The sequence below is a fragment of the Arachis ipaensis genome, chromosome B05 (genome assembly GCF_000816755.2).
Source record: "Arachis ipaensis cultivar K30076 chromosome B05, Araip1.1, whole genome shotgun sequence".
NCBI classification, from domain to species: Eukaryota; Viridiplantae; Streptophyta; class Magnoliopsida; order Fabales; family Fabaceae; genus Arachis; species Arachis ipaensis.
The window spans coordinates 67,005,591-67,026,483 of record NC_029789.2 but is presented as its reverse complement, the minus strand read 5'-3'; the positions used below and the strand labels follow the sequence as shown (position 1 = coordinate 67,026,483).

At 38.5% G+C, this 20,893-nt stretch overlaps 2 protein-coding genes across 5 annotated transcripts in view; one reads left to right on the top strand and one right to left on the bottom strand.

Annotated features, from left to right (window-relative positions):
- Positions 13,336-14,811, bottom strand: LOC107640688. The gene is made up of 3 exons (XM_016344191.2): positions 14,790-14,811; positions 14,149-14,381; positions 13,336-13,622 (listed from the first exon to the last, which is right to left on the bottom strand). The coding sequence occupies exons 1-3, from the start codon at positions 14,809-14,811 to the stop codon at positions 13,347-13,349; spliced, it is 531 nt and encodes a 176-aa protein (XP_016199677.1). The 3' UTR covers positions 13,336-13,346.
- Positions 14,625-20,893, top strand: part of LOC107640689 — a 15,836-nt gene continuing 9,567 nt past the window's right edge. The window contains exons 1-7 of one of the 4 annotated variants that reach the window (XR_002363040.1): positions 14,625-14,956; positions 15,044-15,251; positions 15,467-15,500; positions 15,587-15,658; positions 16,120-16,236; positions 17,052-17,347; positions 17,628-18,031. Coding sequence is in view for 3 of the 4 variants with exons in the window: in XM_021123987.1 (XP_020979646.1) it covers positions 14,831-14,956; positions 15,044-15,251; positions 15,467-15,500; positions 15,587-15,658; positions 16,120-16,236; positions 17,052-17,190 (696 nt within the window). In the remaining variant the exon portion in view is untranslated. Of the gene's footprint in view, positions 14,957-15,043; positions 15,252-15,466; positions 15,501-15,586; positions 15,659-16,119; positions 16,237-17,051; positions 18,032-20,893 lie in introns of those variants that run through there. The other 3 variants (XM_021123987.1, XM_016344192.2, XM_021123986.1) reach the window with 3 other exon arrangements.

Sequence of the window (20,893 nt, the reverse complement as noted above, 5' to 3'; positions counted from 1 at the left end):
CATCCAAATACTTACTTATTGCCTAAGAATGCATGAAAATCAAGTAAAAACTAATGAAAAAGGCTTGTGAAACTAGCCTAAGATGACTTGTCATCACAACACCAAACTTAAATCTTGCTTGTCCCCAAGCAAGCAGTAAAAAATAAGGAAAGTTACTAGAAGCAGAGAAGTGTATAAGCCTTTTATTGGAAGACATTGAATACTGGTAAATGGGGTTTTTATGCATGGTATCTTAGGGATTTTTATTCTGTGGCTGAGACATCAACATTCCTTTGAATCCTTACTTGAATTACACCAAAAAAATGAGACTTTTTTTTTCTTGCTCCCTTTCTTGGCTGAGGCTTAATGCTATGTGGTAATGCAGCTTTTTAGAGTAAGCTTTCAGCCAGCATTCCCGCCCCAGTTGGTTCAAGATGCTAGGTGTTGAAACATCCCTATGGGCTTACTTGCTCAAGCCTCTCCTTAGCACACACATATCACAGGCATTTAGCTTGTTTTGTTCATCTTTGTTTGTTCTTTAGAAATTGATGCCCAGCACCTCTTTGGGTTACTAAATGCTTTGTCTCAAAGTAGCTCTTGATTGTGGACTTTCTGTTGGCAATCCCAGTTTATTTAACCCAAGTTGTCGGGTGATGAAGCACCCCTCAGAACCTAGTTATCCAAGCTTATCTTTGTACAAAAGCATCACAGGCATATCTCCAAATCTCAAGCTATTGGTGCCCAGCCTTGTTTATTTCTTTTTGCTTCTTTTTCTTACATTTTCTTTCTTTTATTATGGACCTTTTTCATTTGTCAAGTCTCATGAAATGTAACTGAAGTTCATATCACAAAGTCATGCCAACATTCAGCCTTATTTATAAATCAACTAATGAGCCAGCACATACCACCACATAACCTTATTCTGTCTCATATCATACCAGACTTTTACTCTTTCTCTATTTCACAGTTATTTTTCTTTTATTCAAGCATGAGGAATAAAGCATATGATTCAAGTAAGATGAAAGTGAATCAAGCACTTAGACTAGCAAGCCATAACAGCATGAAAACAAACAAACTCGCAGACAGTAAATGAATCTAAGAAGACACTAATCAACAGGGGACATTTGCACTTTCAATTAACATATTTGAACTAGAATCAGTCAGAGAACAATACAACCTCTTGGAGTTCATTTGTTTCATCTATGTCATCATCATTGTTTGGTTCCATGTCCTTCCTCTGTCCATGATGATGTACCTTTTCCTCCAAGGGGTTGAATAACTTCCTACAAAAGATATTGAAAGTTGCTTGTTCCCCAAGCACTTGAGAGGCAGTTAGCATGCATGTATGCTTGTGATTCTTTGAACCTAAGTTGGTGTGGGAACACCAAACTTAGTTCCTTGCCTACTTCTATATATAGCAGAATAAATACATGCATGAAACATCAAGTACTTTTATTAAGAAAATAAACTATGAAATAGAAAACAAACTATGAATTAGAAAACAACTAAAAACTAGAAACATGACAATTGTTAAGTAGTTTCTCTGATGGTTTAGAGCCGATACTAATCATGCTGAGGGTGCAATGTGTTTTTAATGAAATTTTTGGTGGAACACCAAACTTAGCATCCAACATTTACCCCTTAATTGTTTTGATGTGTAACACCAAACTTAGCTATTTGCAATACAGAGAAATCTACTCAACTCTTTTCTTGAAACAACTAAGAAAGGAAAACTACTGACCTGTAGTTGATGACTTTCTTCCTCTTCTTCCAGTTTGTTAAGAGGAATGACCTCAATGGTAAAGACGAACCAGCTAGTGTCCCCTGCCTTGGCCTTTCCTCAACAAGCTTTCTTTTGTTAATGGCTTGATTGATCTTGCTTGCTGGATCAGGGAGAGGATTGCTTGTAGTTGACCTTCTCTTCTTCATGAATATTATCCTTTGTAGCTTGGTCACAATCATCTTCTCGGTGCTTTTGTTAATTGCCTTCACTTCCTTGAATCCAAGTCTTGGTGGTTGTGTGATTGTTGGAGTGTTCTCTTTATCAAGAGCTTTTTGAATTGATGGTTCAGTGGGCTCTTCCTTCCTGTAATTTTCTGCTTTAATTAAGTGTGAATTTCCTTGATTGGCTTCCTCCTCTTCTTTTGCATGATCTTCCATTAAGTCTTTTGGGAATGAAGTTTCATGTTCCTCTATCACGTCAATTAGCTTCTGTGAATATGAAGCCACAGGTTCAAACACCTCCACAGCCTCCTTTTCCATTGAAATTTCACTTGACACAGAGGCTTCCTCATCTTGCTTTTCCACTTCTTCACCCATAAATTGGTCTTCATCCTCTCTGTTTGATGGTTCTAAGGTCCTCCTTGTTTGCTCTAAAGGCCCATTGATCTTCTTGAAGAGGATTTCTTTCCAGGATTGGGATTGTGTGTGTCTTTTCATGAGTTGTCTGTGTATTTCAATGGCTTGGCATCGGCTTGTTGTGGTGAAGTTGTGTTGAGGGGTGTGGAATGAGTTGTGTGATTGGTGGGATGACTTGTATGGATCTTGGAGAAAACTTTGTGTTGAGGCATAATCAAGTGATGAAGAACTTTCAAATGAGAAACTGGGAAGTGAGGGTGGATGCTCTTTCATTCCTTGGTGATACTCCCAGCCACCATTAGAATAATGACTTGAATCATTTTGTGGTGGTAGAAAGTATCCCATATGATTCTCTTGCTCATCTTGTGTCTCTGAAGCAAATCTCCGTGGATTCGAGTGCTTAGAAAGTGTAATCTCTTGGTGATATTCCCAGCCACCATTAGAGATTGGTGATGGTGAGTAATATCCCATAAAATTTGTTTGATCACAAGATGAGTTGAACTCCATTTAAATTTTGTAAAACACAACACCAAGGAAAATCGAAATTACTCATATCAGAGATGAGAATTTCTTAGTGAGACAAAAACTCAAACACCTTGGTTTCAATCTAAAATAGAAAACAAAAATAAAGAAAATGCTTGATCTAGACTTCTCACCCACTTAATCATTGTTAATCTAAATTGATCCCCGGCAACGGCGCCAAAAACTTGATGGGTTGGAACCGAAATTCCAACACCTAAACTTATCGGCAAGTGTACCGGGTCGCATCAAGTAGTAAAACTCACTTAGAGTGAGGTCGATCCCACAGGGATTGATGGATCAAGCAACTTTAGTGGGTAATTAGTTTAGTCAAGCTAACATTAAAGTGAAATTGGATGAAATGTAGCCAACAGAAAGTAAATTGCAGTGAATTTAAAGTTGCAGAAAGTAAATGGGCTGGGGTGCTGGAAATTAAAGAGAGAAATAGATTAGAACTCAAAACTCTTGCAGCAAGCTTAAATTGCAGGAAAGTAATTTAGGAGCAATGTAAACAGAGAAGCAAAATTACAGTGAATCAAAACTTAGAGCAATTGCTGAGAAATTAAAATTGTGCAGGAAATGTAAATGAGATTTGCAGCAAGCTTAATGTAAACTGAATTGAAAATGAAAACAGCAAATGAAATTAGATCCAATTCCTTTATTCTCAGAATTATGTAGCAGAAGAACAAGGATGAATTTCATATTAAGAATTGAAACAGAATCCCTTCAATCTTAATCCAAAATTTAAAGCAGAAAGTAAAAGTTGCTGAAGCAAGAAAAATGAAAACAGGAAACTATCTTCAAATCCAATTCTTAGAACAATTGAGAAGAGAGGTAAAAGATGATTCTCAAACTTAGAATCAATGAGGCTCTTCAATCTCAATTCCAATTCCAAAAACAAATGTTGCAGAAGAAAGTAAAAATGCAGGAAGAAGAACTAAGATCTAAATTCAATTCTCAAATTCAAAAAGGAAATTATTATGAATTACCTCTAATTGAATTGAAAGAGAATAGAAGGAACAAGAGTAGATCTACAATAAAGCATAGAAACAACATAAAGGAAATTACAACAAAAGAATAGAAGAATCATGAATGTAACAACAAAGAATTAAGAAGAAGAAGTAGAAGAGAGCACGAATCAAAACCTAAATCTAAGAACTAAACCTAATCCTAAGCCTAATTTTAGAGAGAAGAGAGAGCTTCTCTCTCTAAAACTAACTAATCCTAATCCTAATGTGTGTAAAAATGAATCCCAGATGCATTCCCCTTCAATCCTTGGTCCTTTTAAGTATTTTGGCACCAAAGTTGGTTGCAAATTAGGCCCCACAGCTCTCAGAATTCGCTGGTCACATTTTCTATTTAAAAATCATGTGTGGCCATCGGCGCGGAGGCGTACAGTGCACGTGTGCGTCCCTTGAGGTTTTCACAATCCACACGTGCGCGTACAGTGTGCGTGCGTGTAGATGAAGATTTCCAAATCTTTGGCTTTTTTCATGTGTTCTCCACTTTGCATGATTTCTTCTTCACTCCTTTGATCCATTCCCAGCCTTTTCAACCTGAAATCACTTAACAAATAAATCAAGGCATCTAGTGGAATCAAAGGTGAATTAAAATTAACTAGTTTAAGGTCTAAAAGCATGTTTTCACATTTAAGCACTAAATGAGGGAGAATCATAAGACCATGCTATTTCATTGAATAAATGTGGGTAGAAGGTGATAAAATCCCCTAAAATCAATACAAGATAAACTCTACAAATGGGATTTATCACTCCTCCCCTCAACCTAGGAGGTTTAAAAACTCATACTGATAGAAAATACACTCCTAAATGAAAATATGGTTGATCTGTATGATTATGTAAAATATCCCTTAAATACTAAACTAATGACTAAGGATTACATAAGAAAGGTTAAAACATTCTTTTAGTGCTAAAATCCACATCTGGGGCCCACTTGGTGAGTGTTTAGCCTGAGCTTTGATGATATCCATGTGCTATGAGGCCTCTAGGGCGTTGAACACTGGCTAGGTGGTCCTCTCTGGGCGTTTGGACGCTGGTCTCCTCCTTTGGGCGCTGGACGCCTGGAATGGGGCAGGAGGCTGGAGTTGAACGCTAGTTTTGGGCCTTCTAATCTGAAGTAAAGTATGGTTTATTATCCATTGCTGGAAAGCTCTGGATGTCAGCTTTCCATAGCCATTCAGAATGCTTCATTTAGACTTCTATAACTCCAGAAAAGCTCTTTCGAGTGCAAGGAGGTCAGATCCGGATAGAATCTCCTCAATTTTAGCCAGAAAATACCTGAAATTGTACAAAAACACACAAACTCAAAGTAGAATCCAAAAATGTGAATTTAACACTAAAATCTATGAAAACTTAATAAAAATTAAACAAAACATGCTAAAAGTTATATGAAAATAATGCCAAAAAGCGTATAAAATATCAACTCATCATGAATCAAATACGGATTGAAAAGAAACAGTAATACTTTTATTGATCCATAAAACTCAGAAGAGCTCCTCCCCTCAACCTAGGAGGTTTAGAAACTCATACTGATAGAAAATACAATCATAAAATGTGTAAAGTGTGAAAGTCTTTAAATACTAAACTAATAACTAAGGATTACGTTAAGAAGGGAAAAACAGTCTTTTAGCGCTAAAACCCACTTCTGGGCCCACTTGGTGAGTATTTGGACTGAGCTTTGATGATATCCACGTGCTAGGAGGCCTCTAGAGTATTGAACGCTGGTTAGGGAGTCCTTTATGGGCGTTGGACGCTGATCTCTTCTCCTTTGGGCGCTGGACGCCAGAATAAGACAGGTGGCTAGCGTTGGACGCCAGTTTTGGGCCTTTGATTCTGAAGCAAAGTATAAACTATTATATATTTCTAGAAATCCCTGGATGTTAGCTTTGTATAGCCATTGAGAACGCTCCATTTTGACTTTTGTAGCTCCAGAAAAGCTCTTTCAAGTGTAAGGAGGTTAGATTCGGACAGCATCTGCAGCACTTTCTCTGCCTCTGAATCAGACTTTTGCTCCAGCTCCTCAATTTCAGCCAGAAAATACCTGAAATTGCATAAAAAACATTGCATAAAAAGACATAAACTCAAAGTATATTCCAAAAATGTGAATTTTTCACTAAAACTTATGAAAACTTAGTAAAACTTAAACAAAACATACTAAAATCTATATGAAAATGATGCCAAAAAGCGTATAAAATATCCGTTCATCAGAATACCAAACTTAAACTGTTGCTTGTCCCCAAGCAACTAAAAACAAAGTTGGATAAAAAGAAGAGTAAGATATAATAAATCTTAGAGTTTCCAATGAAGCTCAGTTTCAATTAGATGAGCGGGACTTAGTAGCTTTTTGCTTCTGAATAGTTTTGGCATCTCACTATCCATTGAAACTCAGAAGTGTTGGTCTCTTTAGGAACTTAGAATGAGATGATATTATTGACTCTCCTAGTTAAGTTATTTTTTATTCTTGAACACAGCTTTTAGAGTCTTGGCTGTGACCCTAAGCACTTTGTTTTCCAGTATTACCACCGGATAAATAAATGCCACAGACACTTTAACTGGGTGAACCCTTTCAGATTGTGATTCAGCTTTACTAGAATCCCCAGATAGAGGTGCCCTGAGTTTTTAAGCACACTCTTAGGATGTTTGGATCCTTTTACCCTTGCCTTTTGGTTTAAAGGGTTTTTTGACTTTTTGCTCTTGCCTTTTGGTTTAAAGAGCTATTGGCTTTTTTTGCTTGCTTTTTCTATTTCTTTTTTTGCCTTTTTTTTTGCATGCATATCTATGCTTTTTCTTTTTCTTTTTTTTATTGCAACATGCTTTTACTTTTTCTTTTTGCTGCTTTTTCTTGTTTCAAGAATCAATTTATTTGGATTTTTCAGATCACCAATAATACTTTTCCTTTTTCATCATTCTTTCAAGAGCCAATATTCTTAATTTCAATTTCAAATATGCACTGTTTATTCATACATTCAGAAAACAAAAGCAATGCCACCACGTCAAAATAATTGAACTATTCTTATTATATAACTTGAAATTCATGTATCTCTCAATTTTTTTTAAATAAAATTTTCTTTTAAGTAAGGTGAGAAATATATGGAACATTTTATAACTTTAAGACATAGATGATCATGCAACAAGAACAAGAGATCAGACAATAAAACATAACAGAAAACAGAAAAATAATATAAGAAGGGGATTAAGAGAACGAATCCAATGTAGTGCTTGATCTCTTCAATGCCACTACTTTGGCTTTGTTGTTCTTCCCTCATAGCCCTTTGATCTTCTCATATTTCATTGAGGATGGTGGAATGCGCTTGATGCTCCATCATCAACTGATTCATGTTAGAGCTTAATTCTCCCACAGAAGCAAGCCATTGATCCCAATAGCTTTGAGGAGGAAAATACATCCCTTGAGGCATCTCAGGGATCTCATGTTGAGGCAGTTGCACAAGCTCATGTGCATGCTCTCTAGTTTGCTCCATCCTCTTCTTAGTGTTGGGCTTGTCTTTCTCAATGAAGATGTCTCCTTCTATGACTATTCCAGCTGAATTGCATAGGTGACAAATGAGGTGAGGGAAAGCCAATCTTGCTTTGGTGGAAGGCTTTTCAGCTATCTTGTACAAATCTTGAGGTATCACCTCATGTACTTCCTCCTCACTTCCAATCATGATGCAATGAATCATGATGGCTCTGTCAATGGTCACTTCTAACCGATTGCTAGTAGGGATTATAGAGCGTTGGATAAACTCCAACCATCTTCTAGCTACGAGCTTAAGGTCAAGCCTTCTTAGTTGAGTGGGTTTGCCTTGGGAGTCCCTTTTCCACTGTGCTCCTTCCACACAGATGTCTGAGAGCATTTGATCCAGTCTTTGATCAAAGTTGACTCTTCAAGTGTAAGGAGGTGGATCTCCTTGCATCAAAGGCAAGTTGAACGCCAACCTCACACTTTCTAGGATAAAATCTAAGATTCTCCCTCAAACCATGGTGCTCCAACTCTTGGGATTTGGGTTCACACTAGTGTTATGGTTTTTCGTGAACCATGCATTAGCATAGAACTCTTGCACCATAAAAATCCCAACTTCTTGAATGGGATTGTTAGGACTTCCCAAACTCTTCTCCGGATCTCTCTTTGGATTTCCGGATACTTATTCTTCTTGAGCTTCAAAGGGACCTCAAGGATCACCTTCTTTTCTACCACCACTTCATAGAAGTGGTCTTGATGGGCTTTGGTGATGAATCTCTCCATCTCCCAAGATTCGGAGGTGGCGGCTACGGCCTTTCCTTTCCTCTTTCCAGAGGATTCTCCAACCTTGGGTGCCATAAGTGGTAATGGAAAGCAAAAAACAACGCTTTTCCCACACCAAACTTAAAACCTTTGCTCGTCCTCGAGCAAAAATAAAGAAAAGAGAAGAATAGAGAAGAAGAAGAAGAAAATAGAAGGAGAAGGAGGGAGGAAGGAAATTTGGCCAAGAGGCTATTGATGTGTATGAGAGGTGTGAGTATGAAGGATTAGTAAGAGGGGTATTTATAGGGGTGGGCTAGGGTTGGGTTTGGTCATGGGTAGGTTAAATGGGAGGGAAATTTGATTTTGAAGTTGGTGGAGGTTGGTGGGAATTTTAATAGTTTTGGGGAAGTGATATGGATATAATTGGGCTATGGTTTATAGGGAAGAGTGTATGGGGAAGTGTGAAAAGAAGAGTCAGAAAGTGGGGTAGGTAAAGATGTTGTGGGACCCACTGGTCCTAAGAGGCTAGGGAATTTAGATTCCCTGCCCTGCTTCATGGATGTTGAACGCCCAGCACTATGCCCATAGCTGGCATTCAATGCCAGTAGTGCTGCCATTTGGGGTATTGAACGCCCAGCCAGTGCTCCCTGGCTGGCGTTCAACGCCAGCTTGACACTCCATCCAGAGTGTTCTATTTTTACTGCTGAACATTTTTGACTTTGTTCTGATTGATGCACATGATCATAAACCTAAAGAAATAACTTAAAGAAAAACAAAATTAAGAAATTAAAAGAAATAGAAATAATTAATTAAGGTTGGGTTGCCTCCCAACAAGCGCTCCTTTAACGTCACTAGCTTGACGGTTAGCTCCTTATGGAGATGGATATGGGCTCAGAATTTCGCCCCTTATAGTGAAATTTCTTCCTGTCTTCTCATGAATGAGCTCTACATGCTCTAGAGAGAGGACACGACTCACTGTATGTGGTATGACTGGTTTCTTGGTGAAGACAACTTTCATGCCAGGTGAGAAGCCTTAGTGGGGACTTTCTTGTCCCTCCAGCCTTTAGGTACTTTCTTCTTAGTACCTTTGTTCTCAGTGCTTGTTAATGGCTGCCCAACACCAAACTTAGAATTGATGTTTGGGGGCTTAGTAAAGCTCTGCACTAAAAGAGATGGTTGGAACACTAAGTATTGCACAGTTATCTCTCTATTTTCAGAGGAAGAGTTGGGGTGAGGTATCTTGAACAAGATGTGATCCTTCCTTAGTTGTAGAACCAGTTCTCCCTTTGCTACATCAATGATAGCATTGGCAGTGGCTAGGAAAGTTCTTCCAAGGATGATGGATTCATCCTCATCTTCCCTAGTATCTAAGATTATGAAGTTTGTAGGGATGTAAAGGTGGTGCACGAAATTGTGATCATCAATGGTGCCAACAACTTGATACGCACAATTGTAATCTCAACTCTTTATCACAACTCCGCACAACTAACCAGCAAGTGCACTGGGTCGTCCAAGTAATAAACCTTACGCGAGTAAGGGTCGATCCCACGGAGATTGTCGGCTTGAAGCAAGCTATGGTCATCGTGTAAATCTCAGTCAGGCGGATTCAAATGGTTATGGAGAATTGATAATTAAAAGATAAATAAAACATAAAATAAAGATAGAGATACTTATGTAATTTATTGGTGAGAATTTCAGATAAGCGTATGAAGATGCTTTGTTCCTCCAGAACCTCTGCTTTCCCATTGCCTCCTTCCAATCATTCATACTCCCTTCCATGGCAGGCTTTATGTTGGGCATCACTGTTGTCAATGGCTACTTCCCATCCTCTCAGTGAAAATGTTCCAAATGCGCTGTCACCGCACGGCTAATCATCTGTCGGTTCTCGATCATGTTGGAATAGGATCCATTGATCCTTTTACGTCTGTCACACGCCCAACAATCGCGAGTTTGAAGCTCGTCACAGTCATCCCTTCCCAGATCCTACTTGGAATACCACAGACAAGGTTTAGACTTTTCGGATCTCAAAAATGACTGCCAATAATTCTAGCCTATACCACGAAGGTTCCAATCTTAGATTAGAAACCCAAGAGATACGCATTCAAGCCATTGCTAGTAGAACAGAGGTGGTTGTCAGGCACATGTTCATAGGTGAGAATGATGATGAGTGTCATGGATCATCACATTCATCAATTTGAAGAACGAATGAATATCTTAGAGAAGAAGTAGGCGTGAATTGAATAGAAGAACAATAGTAATTGTATTAATTCATGAAGAACAGCAGAGCTCCACACCTTAATCGATGGTGTGTAGAAACTCTACCGTTAAAAACACATAAGAACAAGGTCTAGGCATGGCCGAATGGCCAGCCTCCCAAAGAGGGTTCAATCATAAAAACATGATTCAAAGATGAAAATACAATAGTAAAAGGTCCTATTTATAGAGAACTAGTAGCCTAGGATTTACAAAAATAAGTAATTAATGCAGAAATCTTCTTCCGGGCCCACTTGGTGTGCTTGGGCTAAGCATTGAAGCTTCCATGTGTAGAGACTTTTCTTGGAGTTAAACGCCAGCTTTTGTGCCAGTTTGGGCGTTTAACTCCAGCTTTTGTGCTAGTTCTGGCATTTTGACGCCAGAATTCTTAAGCTGACTTGGAACGCCTGTTTGGGCCATCAAATATCAGACAAAGTATAGACTATTATATATTTCTGGAAAGCCCAGGATGTCTACTTTCCAACGCAATTGAGAGCGAGCCAATTGGGCTTCTGTAACTCCAGAAAATCCACTTCGAGTGCAGGGAGGTCAGAATCCAACAGCATCTGCAGTCATTTTTCAGCCTCTGAATCAGATTTTTGCTCAGGTCCCTCAATATTAGCCAGAAAATACCTGAAATCATAGAAAAATACACAAACTCATAGTAAAGTCCAGAAATGTGATTTTTATTTAAAAACTAATAAAAACATAATAAAAACTAACTAAAATATACTAAAAACATACTAAAAATAATGCCAAAAAGTGTATAAATTATCCGCTCATGAAAAGGTTTTCAACCTTCACCAATACATCCTCTACTAAGTCATATGCTTTCTTCATTGATTTGTCTGCCATCTCTAGTGAGATGTTTACAGCTTGTACCTCAAAGATTCCCAACTTCTAAATTACAGATAGTGGTATGAGGTTTATACTTGACCCTAGGTCACATAGAGCCTTCTCAAAGGTCATGGTGCCTATGGTGCAAGGATTTAGGAAGCGTCCAGGATCTAGAAGCTTCTGAGGTAGCTTCTGTTGAACCAAAGTATTTAGTTCTTTGGAAAGCACTGGAGGTTCTTCCTCCAAAGGTTTGTACCAAATAGCTTGGCATTCAGCTTCAAGAGAGCTCTTAGGTACCGAGCAACTTGCTCTTCCCTAGTTTTCTCATCCTCATCCGAGGATGAATATTCATCAGAACTCATGTATTGCAGGAGTGCATGGAAAGGAACCTCTATGGTCTCTATATGAGCCTTGGCTTCCTTTAGTTCTTGGCACTTCAAGAAAAAAGGCCTATGGCCACGCTTTTTTCTTGCTATGCTTTAAAAGCGTGGCCAAAAGTGGCAATGGCCACGCTTTTATGAGGGTGGCGATTGATTAGAGATTTGGCTACGTTTTTTTTGCTATGCTTAAAAAGCGTGGCGAAAAGGGTCTATGGCCACGCTTTTATGAGGGTGGCAATTGATTCGAAATTTGGCCATGCTTTTTTTTGCCATGCTTAAAAAACGTAGCCATAGAGAAAAACAGGCACGCTTTTAAATTGTGACGACAAGGTTTTGTTTTAGTGACATTTTAAAAGTGTGGCCAAAAGGTCCTTTCAAAAATAAAACGCTGCATTCTCCCCTTCATTATTCAAAATTAAAGAACCCCCTTTTTATCTTCAAAGAACCCAGAACCAGAAATTAGCAATTGACACATTGTTACATAAATAATTCTCTTCAAATAACAATATATGAAATTAAAGAACCCTCTTTCTCCTTCAAAGAACCCAGAACCCTAAAAGCTTCAAAGAACCGCAGCCCTCACCCCCAGCCCTCCGCGAAGAACCCCAGCGCTTGCAATGCCTCCGCCGTGACTCTCTCTTTCGGAACTCCCACCATCGTTGCTCCTTTGGCAGTGACTCTCGCTGGTGGTGACTCTCTCGACGCTCACCATCCGTCGCAAGCCCTCTGTTGATGGCCAAAAGAAACCCTTCTGCGGAGCTGTTTTGAGACCTCTGCCTCCATTGCTGCATTGCTGGTTTTGAGAGCAACGGTAGCGTTGGTCACATCGTCAACGTCCTCGTCATCTCAGATTCCCTTTGCCACCGTGAGCTCTCTTTCTCTCCTCCATTTTCTTTTTTGGAATTTTCTGGGCCTCGAAAATTTCAATGCGATATCATATTCTCACATTTGTCTGATAAAAAATCATGCCTTATATTGCTATGTATGCTTCGTAGATTCTCTTATTGATGTGAATGCGAAGCGCTAGGGCTTTTTTTATTAGTATAAGGCTCCCCTTTGCTCTCTGCTCGTCGACTCCCCTGTTCCTCCTCCCAGTCCCGATTGGAGATGCTCCCGATTGGAGATGCCTCTACAGGTATCTTCTATTGCTTTTTGGTGTTTTATTTTTTGGTGTTTTATTTTTTGGTTGTTTATTATTTGGTTGAATCAAGGTTGCGAGAACCGGACCGGTCAATGAACCGATGAAGCAATTGGTTCACTGGTTCAGTGGTTCGACCAGGGTTCAACCGGGGTTCAACCGGTTTAATTAAATATAAATAAAATTATTAAAAAATAATATATAATTTTCAATATTTAAATTTAATAATTTCTAAATCTAAAAATTTTAATATGGAAATAATTTTGAAGTTATACCTCAACATGAGACTAAAAGTGTTATACCTCAAAATTAGATATTAACAGGTTTCTTAAAAATACCAACCCTGAATACATTAAGATGCTCAGTAAAAACACTAATAGAGATAATACATTCATAATAATTAAGACAGGATCTCCATTATTTAGAAACAAATGGTACCAATAAAAATAAAAAACCTTCTAAACTATATTCTCAACAATTACCTAATTCTAGAAATTTCTACCATACCAAGAATGATTTTATGTAGCCAAGGAGAACACAACATATAAAGAGATTAACAAAAAAAATACTTCAATGCATACCAAGAACACATAGCAACAATATATTAAACAAAATTAAGAAGCAATATATTAGAGATGGAAGAACTAGGAATCCCAAATGGGACCAAAGGCTGCAATTCCATTAGCTTTGCATGCATTGACAACATCTCTGCTTCCTTGAGGATTGCTTGTGACAATGACGACTTGAGCACCAAAGTTGTTGGCAGCATTGACACTCATCTCAGACACGTTCGGCCTGCCAAGCACAGCAGTGTCATGAACTATAACCTTCTCTTTCGAGTGCCCACTCATCATTTCCTTAATCTCCTTTCCAAAGTTCTGTTCAACACCCTTTGTGACCCAGAGCACGCACACCTCTGCCTTACATAGATTAACAAAAAAAATACTTCAATGCAGGAACATGTCCGTGAATGCCATGATTGATTGAATTGGGCGAGGGATTTGTGAATGACATGATTGATTGAATTGGGCGAGGAATTTGTCATGACTTCAGAAGCGAATCCAAATCCAAAATCTAGAAATCCAAATTACAAATTACATCCAACAATTATAGCAAAATTCAAAATGATAACAATTCAGAACCCAGAAGATTATATCAATTCATACAGCATTCAAAATAAAAAATTATATTCAGCAAACATATTCATCATGAAGCAGCAAAACATATTCAAGCACAGAACTCATAATCAGAAGGCAGCAAGTTCAGAGGGAGGCGAGATCAGAAAATCAAAATCAAGAAGCATAGAACTCATAAATCATCATCAGAATTCATAAGGAAGCAAGTTCAACCATAGAGCAGGCGAGCTCGTAAATCATAATCAGAACCTAGAAGCCCAGAAGGCAGCAAATAAATCAAGAAGACAAGAAGTCAAGAACAGAGTCTTACCGGCGGCGAGTGAAGACGCGGTGTCGGCGACTTTTGGCGACGAGGAGGCGGGCTCAGGTAGAAGCAGAACGCGGTGGTGGTCGCGGCTGCTGTGGATGGCTGTGGGTGGCTCGGTGGTTTCTCAAATCTGGAGCTTGGTGGCAATGGTGGGTGAATGGCTGCTGAATGCACTTGGAAAGGGGAAAGGGGAAACTGATTAGGGTTAGTGGGTGCACTGGGTGTTACGCCTTTCTCTTTTTTTTTAAAAAAAAAAAATTCAAAACGACGTCGTTTGGCCTCTCAGGGTGCAAACCATAAAACCGCTAAAAAACCGGACGGTTCTCCCGGTTCACCGGTTAACCGCCGGTTTGACCGGTTTTTTCACCGGTTCTCTGCCAATCGGTTTTCGACGTTACCCGGACCGGCTAGGTGACCGGTTCTCGGTTATTCCGGTTGAACCAGCCGGTCTGGTTCAGTTTTCAGAACCATGGGTTGAATTATGTTATGATTATGTAAATTTCCAGAATTCATGATTATGGATTTTCAACTGTGTGAACTATGCAGCTGTTAGTTTCTACTTTTTGAAATTAAAGCTTTATTTTATATTTATATATAAATGCTTATAATTTGTTTGATCAAGTTGTACTTAGTGAGATAATAACCTTTGTTTGTATTGTTAACCATCCTTTATGTTTTTTTTTAAATGATGCTAAACATCACAAATTACAGTGCTACAGCTCAAAGCATTCAGATACTGATTGTTGGCCGCTTGCTAGCTGGTATAGGAATCGGTGTTACATCTGCAGTTGTACCATTATACATATCTGAGGTGTTACTGCTATAAATTATTTTAACATTTATGATCTTGTTTATATATTTTATATTGACTGCTTAGGTGATTCCTTACAATGAACAGATTTCTCCAACTGAAATTCACGGTGGTGCGTTCCTCGTCGCCAAGTCGCTAGTCCCTACCACGGCGCTCTTCTCCATAGCAGAGAGCCCCATCGTCCAAGAAGCCCTTGCCGTCACCAAGCACCTCTCCGTCACCAAGAATACTGCTGTCACCAAGCACCTCCTTCATCGCTGTCACCAAACAGCCCTCTCCGTCGCCAAGAAAGACTGTAAGCGCTTTATATTCAGTTGTCATTTTGTAATTGTTGTGGTTGAGTTTGTTATCTAAATTGTTGAGAAATAGTTTTGAGTTTTGGGATCATGAAGTGCTAGTTTAGCATTTAGGGCTTACGTTTGTAAGATTCAAGCAGCATAATTATTTGTTTATTGACTGATTTTTCAAAATTTTAACTCATTTGCCTTTGATTTGGTTACTTTGCAACAGTTTGGATAACCATTGATGCAAAATTCATTTCCAGGTTCACTAATTGCTTTAAGTTGCTTGCATTTTTATAGAAACCTAAAGTGTTGAATTTATCTATTCTAAACTTCAACTTTTCTATAGGCATCTTACTTCCAACCATTTTTCTGGGAATCTACCTGCTATATTTGCAAAGCTCACTAAATTGAATCATGTGTAAGTAATTTGTTTTACTTATTCCATTTACAACTCTCTAAATCATAATGTTGCTGTCAAATTTTTGAAATTCTTTTAATGAAACTCCCAAATTTCTGACGAAAAACCTTGTTTTCGTACAAATTAACTAGAAAGCTTGCATATTATTTATGTCTTGATCATGTTATGATGTGGTTTTGCTTATGCGTCTTTTTACATCCATATAAATATACATCTTTTAATTCTATTTCTGCCATGTTGCATTTTATTCATTTTGCTTTTGTTTCTTCCTTTTACTTAATTGAGGGAGTTTCTCAGCATGTATGTATAGAACTTGGAACATTTTATTTAGTTATCGTTCACCATCTTTACTTTCTCTCCACCTCCCATCATACTCCATCAAGTAGAAGATATTTCTTTCAAGGATGAGAATTGACAATTCAGATATGACAATACTTAATTTCAATATGTCATGACTGTAGATTAGAGCAGCTGGTAAAGCTAATGCTGTTGGTGTCAAGAAATCCCGACCACGTGATAGAATTGGTAGGGGAATTCCAGTTCCAGAGGCTAATGCTGAATTGCAAGCTAATATTGATGTATGTCAGATAAGGCATCTCATTCTCGTTAAAATTTTGCCTCAGTATTAATTTTCACTATTTGGCTTTTAGACATGAAACTTCCGAATTTATGCTTCATTTAGTTTGTGAAAACTGGAACCCAATACTAATCTAATGGGAAGAAAACTGTCTTGGGTGCAAATGAAGTGTATATATATATTTAGCACTTTGCCACCGACAGTTTAAGAAAATATAGTAAAATGAGCACTTTAGTTGTGAAATGAAGAGGAAAATCTAACATATATGTCATAGTACATGATAGTTACTGGCTGCTGGTTAATCAATAGAGAAAAAATACTATTATATTCCTCAAGATTTTCTTTATTAATTCAATCCTTGAAAGAATACTACATGATCAAATCATTCTGTCCAAAGTTACAGTTTAATTACTTAAGACCTTGCCAAATAAAGCATAACTCAAATAAATAGAATAAATCACCTACAGATTCAGGTTGAGGTTTCCACACCTTATGAGGAATCATAAAACCACTGAAAAGGTTCCATAACATATAAAATGGAGCAGCGATAATGGCAGCAACATTATGATTTGGTGTGACAGCCATTGGATAACAATAATGTAATGCTTGAGTGTTCCTTTCTCTCTTATACTGCAGTCGACTAGGCAATAATCAATTTCTGGAACTATACCAAATTTTATTCAGAGCTAGACAACTCTTCGGAGGCTATGTGAATCTTCACCATATTCTCCTGAAATTTAAACATTTAGCTGTTTCTTTTTGAAATACATTTTAGTTATAATTGGTTGACCAAAGAATTGTTCTTAATTGTTCCAGGGTGGTGCAAGGAAGTGGTATGAATTTTTTTATTCAGAAATTGAAGCTACTCATAATTCTTGCTTCTTTTTTATTTGATGAAGTGCATGCATCAACATACTTCTCAGTTCAGTCTTTTGATTATAATATAGGGGGTTAAAATATTTTAAGTTGACTTTTTGAAGCCATTTCTTTTCTCTCTTGAATAATACTTGCTTTGGGCATAACTTCTTTTTTAGAAACCTTAGTTTTAACAAATTAAGTGGAATCATTCCAAGCTCAAGCTCCTTCAGTCGCCTATTGAACATGAACATACTGTAAGAAATATTTTCTAACTTTTTTACTTTTCAGTTACATGAAATGAGGATTGAGAGAAACCATTTCTTGCCTTCATTATTAGAAAATTGGAAATTGAATTCCATTAACACTGATAGAGAACCAATGGCAAGATTAAAATCCAAATAGACTTGGTTTCCTTCTCATTTAGACATGCTGTTTATGATAAATTGAGTTGCAGCTTGAAGCTTTGGTATGTACTTATTTATGATTTCTTTTCTTATACCTTATTTTTTCCTTTTCTCTGTTGGGCTGATTCAGACAAAAAGTGATTAGCTTGTCCTGGCTTCTTGAGAACAAAGAGAACCAGTTAACAATGTTGGAAATAAAGTTGTTTTGGGATCACATCAGTTTTCAGGTGTAAATAACACCAATACGATGTATGCAGATGAATTCGACTCTTCTGTGACAATGCTAAATATTGTATGCTCTTTTGCTCCCTGTGTTATTTTGATTTATTTCTCTCACTTGACACTTGTTTTGTTGATAGACATACACTTATAATTTAATATTTTTGTTGATGTGATTTTAACTCTGCCTATGTTACACTTGTAGTACATAGCCGGTCCCAAGCCCGGATAAAGGAGGAGGGTTGTGTTAGGTCTTCGGCAACCAACATAAAATTATAGCCGAACCCCCATGACATGAATCAAATACATTATTGCGCTAAAGCTAGGTCGTTGCCCAGAAGCAACGCGCCGTATGGCTCGAGTACGGTGTCAAAGCAAGAGCCGCTGCATCGGTGCCCGGATGTAGTGTTAAATGAGCAAGGGTTCTCGTGTTTTCGTGAACGGACGAGGGTAAATAAGCTAGTTCACAAAGTAAAAGGTAAAGGTCAAAGTGACAGAAAGTTGAGATTTGGGACATGGAACATAGGCACTCTAACAGGAAAATCCATGGAGGTGGTGGACACCATGACAAGGAGGAAGATTAACATTATGTGCCTACAAGAAACGAAATGGGTTGGTGCAAAGGCTAGGGAGTTGGATACTTCTGGTTTCAAACTTTGGTATACAGGAAAGGTGAAGAATAGGAATGGGGTTGGAATAATTGTGGATAAGCAGTGGAAGAATGACATAGTGGATGTCAAGAGGGTGGGAGATCGGATCATCTCTATCAAACTTGTGGTGGAGGGAGGTGCTTTCCATGTGATTAGCGCCTATGCACCGCAGGTGGGTTCGGACGAACAACACAAGATAATGTTTTGGGAGGATCTAGAGAGTTTGGTTCAAGGCATACCTTTGGGAGATAAGATTTTCTTAGGAAGAGATTTAAATGGCCATGTTGGGAGAGAAGTAACTGGATATGGGAGTATTGACGGAGGCCATGGTTTCGGGGTGATCAATGTCGAGGGTAAAACTATTTTGGACTTTTCCTCAACCTTTGATCTTCTCATCGCAAATACATGTTTTAAAAGAGAGACGAATATCTTATAACCTATAAGAGTGGCATGACAAGCTCTCAAATCGACTTCTTCTTGTTGAGGAGAGTCGACCGGAAATTTTACATTAACTGTAAAATTATCCCGGGAGAGAGTTTGACAAGACAACATAGGGTGCTCGTCATGGATTTTCGCGTTGAGCAAAAGTTGAGGAAAAGACATCATACGAAGAACCCAAGGACGAGGTGGTGGCGGATGAAAGGTGAGGAACAAAGAAGCTTCCTAAGACGGGTAGGAGAAGAGGCAAAGTGGGATGGGAATGGAAGCGCGGAAGAGATGTGGAGGGAGATGGCAGAAGTTATTAGAAGAACAGCAAAAGAAAGTTTTGGTGAATCTAAAGAAATAGGACCAAGAGACAAGGAGTCCTGGTGATGGAATGCGAGTATACAAGAAAAGATAAAGATAAAAAGGGAATGCTTTAAAGAATGGTCTTTATGCCGCAATGCAGATAATTGGAAAAAATATAAGGCGGCTAAGAAAGAGACAAAAGTGGCTGTAAGTGAAGCAAGAACAAGAGCATATGAGGTTCTCTACCAGTCTTTGGGCACGAAAGAAGGAGAAAAAGGTATATATAGAATCGCAAAGAGCCGGGAATGAAGAACGAGAGATTTGGATCAGGTTAAGTGCATAAAGGATAAGGATGGAGAGGTGTTGGCTCAAGAGGAGAAGATTAATGAAAGGTAGAAGAGCTACTTTTACGAGTTATTTAATGAGGGACAGAAGACTCTTCCGAGCCTTGGTCGATTATGCACAAGGGAAGAAGATCAAAACTTTGACTATTATCGAAGGATTCGAGACTTCGAAGTAAAAGAAGCTCTAAAGCAGATGAAAAATGGCAGGACAGTAGGACCTGATAATATCCCGATTGAGGTTTGGAAGGGTCTTGGAGAAAAAGGCATTAACTGGTTAACCAAGCTTTTTAATGAGATTTTAAGGTCAAAGAAGATGCCTGATGAGTGGAGAAAGAGCACCTTGGTACCTACCTACAAGAATAAGGGGGATATACAAAGTTGCAGAAACTATAGAGGGATTAAGCTTATGAGTCATACTATGAAGTTATGGGAAAGGGTGATAGAACGGAGGTTGAGAAAAGAGACACAAGTAACAGAGAACCAATTTGGATTTATGCCAGGAAGATCTACCACTGAAGTGATATACCTATTAAAAAGGATGATGGAGAGGTATCGTAGTAATAAAAGGGATCTACATATGGTGTTTATTGATTTGGAAAAAGCGTATGATAGGGTACCAAGGGAGGTCTTATGGATGGTTTTAGAAAAGAGGAGAGTAAGGATCGCATATATTCGGGCAATTAAAGACATGTATGATGGGGCCACAACTAGTGTGAAGACTCAAGGTGGTGTGACAGAAGAATTCCCTATTGGTATAGGATTACACCAGGGATCATCCTTAAGTCCATACCTTTTCACATTAGTCTTGGAAGTACTCACAGAGCACATCCAAGAGCCTGTGCCATGGTGCATGCTTTTTGCTGATGATATCGTCCTTATGGGGGAGTCAAGGGAAGACCTAAATAAGAAGTTGGAGTTATGGAGAGAAGCTTTAGAAGTGTATGGTCTGCGCATAAGCCGTAGCAAGACGGAATATATGGAATGTAAGTTCAGTCTGAGAAGGGAAAACCCCAATATAGAGGTGAAGATTGGAGAAAACACCCTACGAAAAGTTAAAAGTTTTAAGTATCTTGGGTGTATCATACAGGATAATGGAGAGATTGAACAGGATGTAAATCATAGGATCCAAGCAGGTTGGTCAAAATGGCGGAGTGCATCTGGTTTTATATGCGACAAAAAAGTACCTTTAAAACTTAAAGGTAAATTCTATCGCACCGCTATAAGACCGGCTATGCTGTATGGTACGGAGTGTTGGGCGGCTAAAGGGGAGCACGAACATAAGCTGAGTGTGGCAGAGATAAAGATGTTGAGATGGATGAGTGGTCATACGCGATTGGATAAAATAAGGAATGAAGATATAAGGGAGAGAGTTGGAGTAGCACCCATTGTGGAAAAGATGGTTGAATCGCATCTCAGGTGGTTTGGACATGTGAGAAGAAGACCGGAACATCCAG